General features: G+C 36.0%; 1 protein-coding gene across 1 annotated transcript in view; it reads left to right on the top strand.

The window, feature by feature from the left end:
* The window catches only part of NEK4 (NIMA related kinase 4), a 35,059-nt gene that overhangs the window by 9,537 nt on the left and 18,175 nt on the right, over positions 1-7,347 (top strand). Inside the window, exons 7-8 of the mRNA XM_023727302.1 lie at positions 832-1,239; positions 6,737-6,886. Coding sequence (XP_023583070.1) covers positions 832-1,239; positions 6,737-6,886 — 558 coding nt within the window. The remainder of the gene's footprint in view (positions 1-831; positions 1,240-6,736; positions 6,887-7,347) is intronic.

Raw genomic sequence — 7,347 nt, 5'->3', positions numbered from 1 at the left:
TGGGCAAATCTGCTGCAAAAGACCTCTTTAAAGTGTTAAAAAACAAAGATGTCACCTTGAAAACTAAGATGCGTCTGACCCAAGCTGTGGTGTTTTCAATTGCCTCATGCATGCGAAAGCTGGACAGTGATTAAGGAAGACCAAAGAAGAATTGATGCCTCTGAATTATAGTGTTGGTGAAAAATATTGAATATACCATGAACTGCCAAAAGAAGGAACAAATCTGTCTTGGAAGAAGTTCAGTCAGAATGCTCCTTAGAAGGAAAGACGGTGAGATGTCGTCTCACATACTTTGGACATATATTATCAGGAGGGATCAGTCCCTGGAGAAGGATACCATGCTTGGTAAAGTAAAGGGTCAACGAAAAAGAGGAAGACCCTCAACGAGATGGATGAACACAGCTGCTACAATGGACTCAAGATAATGATCATGAGGATGGCGCAGGACCGGGCAGTGTTTTGTTCTGTTGTACATAGCGTAGCTATGAGTTGGAACCTATTCGACGGCACCTAACAAGAACAACAACAATTGTTTGGTTATAGAAGACTTCAGGGGATATTTTTGGTTTAAGATTTAAAGATCATCTTGGCAATAGGTTTTTAATTTTGATGAAGTCCAGTTTACTTACTTTTTGTTTTGTTGCTCATGCTTTTGGTGTCATTCCTAAGAATCTATTCCCAAATCCAAGGTCATGAAGATTTACACTTACGTTTTTTTCACAGAGTTTTTTAATTTTAGCTCTTAGATTTAGGTCATTGATCCATTTTAAGTTAATTTCTGTGTACAGTGTGAGGAGTACTGTAATAACTTGGAAGCATATTTTCACTCAGGGAGAAGACAAGTGTTTGTCCCAGGAGAAATCCGTGGTCGTTGGCCCATTGAAGACATCTGCCGGTCTGAAAGGCCACTCCTGCAAACTAGACATGAGCAATACTGGAGAATCACTAGCCACAATCAGCAGAGTAAATATCAATATCTTACCTGCAGAAAGGAAGGACTCAATGGGCGACGGCTTAGTTCAGGAGACTCAACCAGGACGCTTAGATCCCTCTAATGCGTTAGAAGATAAATGCAATATTTCTCAAGTGAAGGAGGAGGGGCTGCAGGATAACACTAAGTCCGGTGCTCAGCTGGAAAACCTAATTCCCACATGGTCCTCAGATGATGCCACTGAGGCAGGGGATGACCCAGTGAAGCTTCTGCAGTCCGTAAGCAAAGACCAAAAGCCAAAGGACCAGGTGAGTAATGCATGTGAGGTGCTGGGTTTGGAGAAAAGATGGGAAAGGGCCGTTACAGTGGTGTGGGTTGTGTTATTTGGTTATGCTCTAGTTGTTGTTTTAGGAAAATCAGTTATTCTGTATACCAGTTTAAACATAGGAGAAACCGAAGAACAGACCTGAGAGGTTCTTAGATCCCTCCTGTACCCTGGCGTTAGTGTGCTTGGGGGAAACATGCTCGTTGTATGTTTTTTCTCTTGATTTCTGCATCATTCTTCCTTAGTGCTTCAAGTGGATGAAAAGTTCCAACAATTAGGTAATATCACATCCCCTCTTGCTTTTGATAAATTAGTAGATTGATCTGATTTCTTAACTTAAGGAATAAAAAAATGTGTTGGAACCAAGGGGGAAGGAGAGCGAGAAGAAAATGAAAGAAACCAAAGGATTTTGATAATAAGAGACTATTCTGAGTAAATTCAAAGATTATTTTCTACTTGAATGTGGTTAAGACGCCTGTTAGATGAAGCACGGTAATAGTTGAGGATTAGGGGGAAAGCCAGAACATTAGACTAAATTTAAATTTTTATATGTAAAAGAATATAATCTTTTACATATATTTAATATTACATTGAATATATTTTGCATTTAATATATTAAAAACAGCTTATATTTAATGTATTGAATATATTTTTATATTTAACATATCTTCTTTTATATAAATATATATGTTGTTGTGTGCTGTTGAGTTGATTCCAACCCATAGCAGCACTGTGTGACAGAATAGAACTGCCCTATAGGTTTTCCTAGGCTGTAATATTTACAGGAGTAGATCACCAGGTCTTTTCTTCCAACGAGCCACTGGTGGGTTCGAACTGCCAGCCTTTCAGTTAGCAGCTGAACACTTTAACCATTGCACCACCAGGGCTCTGTTAAATATATATATAAAACTATTTTATAAATTCATATTAAAATGTTTTTAATAAAGTTTCATTTTTATGGAAAAGTACAAGTGTAATGCTCTGGTCCTTTAAAGGCGTTGGATTCAAAACAAAATACCATCTTAAGCTTTCCCTGGACACTGGAACTCAGTACTTTACAGATAAAATTATAAAATTACATGTGTTCAGCTTGTTTTGCGTGGCTATCAAATTATATTCAAGTTCACATCTCTTTTTTAAAAAGTTTATTTATTATTTTTAAGTGTAAAATTCAGTGATTTTTATTATATTCATGAACTTGTATTCTAGAATATTTTCATCACCGTAAAAAAGAAACTCCACACCCAGTATCAGTTATTCTCTGCTTCTCCTTCCGCCAGCGCTGGCAGCCATGCCTCTGTGGATTTGCCTGTTCTGGGCATTTCATATAAATGGAGTCATATGTGTTCTTTTGTGACTGGCTTCTTTCACTTAGCATGATGTCTGCAAGATTCTTCCATTTTGTAGCATGTATCAGTGTTTCATTCCTTTCTATTGCTGAAGAAATTCCATTGTACGTATACAAATATGTATTCATTCATCAATGGATTAACAATTGGATTGTTTGCACATTATGGATAATGTTGCTATTAACATTCATGTACAAGTTTTTGTGTGGACATATGTTTTCAGTTGTCTTGGGTATATACCTAAAAATGGAAGTAATGTGTCATAGTACCTGAATGTTGCAAACAGTTAATGCACTTGGCTGCTAACTGAAAGGTTGAAGGTTCGAGTCCACCCAGAGGTACCTTGGAAGAAAGGTCTTGTAATCTATTTCTGAAAAACCAGCCATTGAAAACCCTATGAAGCACGGTTCTACTCTGACACACATGGGGTCGCCATGAGTTGGAATCTACTCAATGGCAACTGGTTATGGTAGCTCAATGATAAACTTTTCTAGGAACTACCAAACTGTTTTCCACAGTAACTACACCATCTTACATTTCCACCATCAATATATGAGATGTGCAATTTTTCTACATCCTCACCAACACTTGTTATTGTCTGTCATTTTGATCATAGCCATCCTAGTGGGTGTGAAGAGGTATCTCATTGTAGTTTTGACTGGCTTTTCTTTAATAAGTAATGATGTTGATCATCTTTTCATATGCTTGTTGGCCATTTGTCTGTCTCCTAAAAAATATCAAGTCAGATCCTTTGCCCATTTTTATTTACTTATGGTTTATTTATTTTTTTATTGTTGAGTTGTATGAGTTCTTTGTATATTCTCGATACAAGTCCCTGATCAGATACATGATTTGCAGATATTTTCTCCCATTCTGTGGGTTGTCTTTTTCCTTTCTTGATGGTGTCCTTTGAAGCACAAAAGTTTTTAATTTTTTTTTTTGTGGTAAATAAAACATTTTCCATTTCAACAATCTTCACATGTACAGTTCAGTGACATTAAATATGTTCATCATGTTGTTCAACCATCACCATTCCTAATTTTTTCCATTACCCTTAACAGAAGCTCAATGTCGCCTAAGCACTGCCTTCCTTTCTTTTCTAAAGTTTTAATTTTGATTAAGTCCAGTTTGTCTGTTTTTTCTTTTGTCACTTGTTTTTTGGTGTCATACCTAAGAAACCAGTCAAATCCAAGGTTATAAAGATTTATACCTATGTTTTCTTCTAAAGGTTTATAGTTTTAGTGCCTACCTATAGGTCTATAATCCATTTGAATTATTTTTATGTATGGTGTGAAGAAGGGGTTCCAACTTCATTCTTTTGCATATGACTATCCAGTTGTCCCAGCACTATTCATTGAAAAGACTGTTGTTTCCCCACTGAACTGTCATGGTACACTTGTCAAAAATCAGTTGACTGTAAATGTACGGGTTTATGTAGGACTCCCAGTTCTGTTCCATTGATCTCTATGTCTGTCCTTGCTCGGCTGCTACCCCAAAGGTTGGTGGTTCGAACCCACCAGCTGTTCCACAGGAGAAAGATGTGACAATCTACTTCCATAAAGATTACAGCCTTGAAAACCCTATGGGGCAATTCTACTCTGTCCTGTAGGGTTGCTGTGAATTGGAATTGACTTGATGGCAATGGGTTTAGTTTTCTGGTTTTATGCCAGTACCACACTGTTTTGATTACTGTAGCTTTGAAGTAAGTTTTGAAATTGGTAAGTGTGAGTTCTCTAATTTTATTCTTATTTTTCGAAATTGTTTTGGCTATTTTGGGTCTTCTGCATTTCCACATGAATTTTAAGATCAGTTTTGTCAGGCTTTGCAAAAAAAAAAATCTGGAATTTTGATAGAGATATTGTTGAATTTATAGATTATTTGGAGAGTATTGCTATGGTAACAATATGTAAGTCTTCCTTCCCATGAACATAAGATGATTTCTAATTATTTAGATCTTGAATTTTTTGCAAAGTTTTATAGCTTTACACTTTTTTTGGGGGGGTTAAATTTATTCCAATGTATTTTATTCTTTTTGTGCTATTGTAAAAGGAATTGTTTTCTTAATTTTGTTTTTATATTGTTCATTACTAGTGTATAGAAATGCAATTGATTTTTGTATATTCATCTTGTATCTTACAGCCTTGCTGAACTATATTGATTCTGATAGTTTGTTTTGATTCTTTTGTGGCCTTCTTAGGATTTTCTGCATACAAGATCATGTCATCTGCGAATGGAGTCAGTTTTACTTCTTTGTTTCCAATCTGGATGCCTTTTATTTCTTTTTCTTGCCTAATTTTCCTGGCTAGAGCCTCCAGTACAGTGTTGAATAGAAGTGGTGAGAGCAGACATTCTAGTCTCGTTCCTGATCAAGTTCACTCCTTATAGCTAGCTTTTAGAGCAGATATTTTGTTTCCTTAATATAATTTCATGTCCAGCATTTTCTCTATTTTATTGTCGTTGTTCATAAAAGTAGAAGAACTTTTATTCAGGACCAATTGGATTTCATGGAGAAGCTCCTTAAGCTGTTCATTTCTATCATTCTCATATGTGTGTAAGCTTTATTTTGGACACTCCGTATTTATTGCCAGCAGGGAACTAAAGATTTATTTCCCTCTTCAGAAGTGAATCAGTTAGTTGTTTACTATTTTAATCTCCTTGTTCAGCTAGTTTATAAAATTTAATCATTTAATACATTTTATAGTTAAAAATAAGGAGCCCTGGTGGCTCAATGGTTAACGTAAGAACAGTGAACCAAAAAGTTAGCAGTTCAAACCCACCTGGCAGCTCTGCAGGAGAAAAGAGCTGGTGATCTGCTCTCATAAAGATTACAGCCTAGAAAACCTTATGGGGCAGGTCTGCTCAGTCACGTGGAGTCGCTGTGAGTCGAAAATGACTCGATGGCACCTAACAACAACAACAACGCGGTTATTTATGTCCAATATTAAGTGTAACGTTTAAATAACATTAAAACTATTTTACCTACAGGAGTCATACTTTTGTGTTTTCCAGAGGATCTAAAAATGTTGTATTAATGCTATTGACACTTAAAAAACAATCTTACCTTGTATTAATATTGCAGTGTTTGTTTTCCTTTCTAAATTGTACCACATAGTAGGCTTTTGATAAAAATGTGTTGATTGAATGATAATCAATTCCCAGTGTCCATGTACTTGCAAACCTAGATATTCTGATAGGTAAAAACTGTTAAAAATAATTGCAAGGATCTATTTTATTTTATTTTAATATTTGATATGTATTATTCTAAAACCAGCTATCCAAATAACACACTGAGTCCCTGGTGATCTCTATAACTTAAAAGGTAATTTATTTTATCATTACTACTGCTAGCAATACCTGAAGCAAAACCAAAACCATCGATTCTGACTCATAGTGACCCTGTAGGACAGAGTAGAACTGCCCCATAGGTTTCCAAGGTACAACTGGTGGATTTGAACTGCTCACCTTTTGGTTAGCAGCCAAGCTCTTAACCAGTGTGCCACCAGGGCTCCCTGCTAGCAGTAGCTCTCATTTTTTGAGCATCTAATATGTGCCAGAAATAGTCCTAAATTCTTTTAATATACCATCTCATTTAATCCTCAAGCAATAATACAAAATATGTGTGGCATTATCCCCATTTTACAGATAAGGAAATCGAGATACCAGGAGATTGTTTCTCACATATTTTGGTTCATCTGACTCCAAACTCAATGCTCTTTTCACTGTGCTTTTTGGGGAAATAAATTTATATTGAATTGGATATCATTTAAAGCATTTATTAGACTTTTCTGAATGGAAAACCTATTAAAAGTTATGAAGAGATTTTTTTAAATTTATTTATTTATTGAATCAAACATCAGTAGTTCAGGTTAATAACAATATGAGTAATTTAATTAAAATAATTATTCCTTTTTAATTAAGGAATGAGAGAAAAAAGCCAGAACATTTGGATAACTAATATCAGCATTTTGTCTTTGCCTGTCAGCACAGCAAATAAGCATTCATTTTGAGAAAGACAAACTCTTCTTCATTTTATTTTACTATTTTAAAAGTGAGTGTGGGGTTTGGCCATTTGGAAGTTCAAAAAATTACTTCATCATTCTGTGTGTTTGTTTTTTCATTGTATTTTTAAAGGATCCAGTTGCTGGTAAATGTACTGTAGAAAAACAGGGCAGAATCCACCCAGGCTTACAGCCACACAGCTCTGGGTCTGAACCCTCCCTGTCTCGACAGCGACGGCAGAAGAGAAGAGAACAGACCGAGCACAGTGGGGGAATGAGGCAGGTCAGTGGAGGTCTCTTTGGAACAACTCATTGTGCTGCTGCTTGGGAAACAGACTTCGGGAAGCTCGATTTCTATATAGAACGATCAACAGTTGCCAAAACAGCACATAAGAAATGCAAGGAACATATGGAGAGAAGGGCACTGATGGCAAGATTCTAAGTACTAGTTTTCAAATATGAATGAGTTGGAAGCAGAGTAAGGATTTTATCTTCCCCAGCAAAGATGGGCAGATCATTTTGAGAGTTAAATAAGCTAACAAGGGTAAATCTCACCCCTTGTGTGTTATATTGAAGAATTGTTTCTCTTTCACCCTCTACACAAAACCATGTTGATATCTCATTTCTTTTTTATTTTTTCCTATACAAAAATTTATACATACACTGTTATGTGACTCTGATTGCTCTCCCTGTACTGTAACAGCACACTCCTCCTTTCCACCTCTGATTCCCCATGTCCATTCA

Source organism: Trichechus manatus, unplaced genomic scaffold (assembly GCF_000243295.1).
Source record: "Trichechus manatus latirostris isolate Lorelei unplaced genomic scaffold, TriManLat1.0 scaffold00001, whole genome shotgun sequence".
Lineage (NCBI taxonomy): Eukaryota > Metazoa > Chordata > Mammalia > Sirenia > Trichechidae > Trichechus > Trichechus manatus.
The sequence above is the reverse complement of the archived record's forward strand: the minus strand, read 5'-3'. Positions and strand labels throughout refer to the sequence as shown.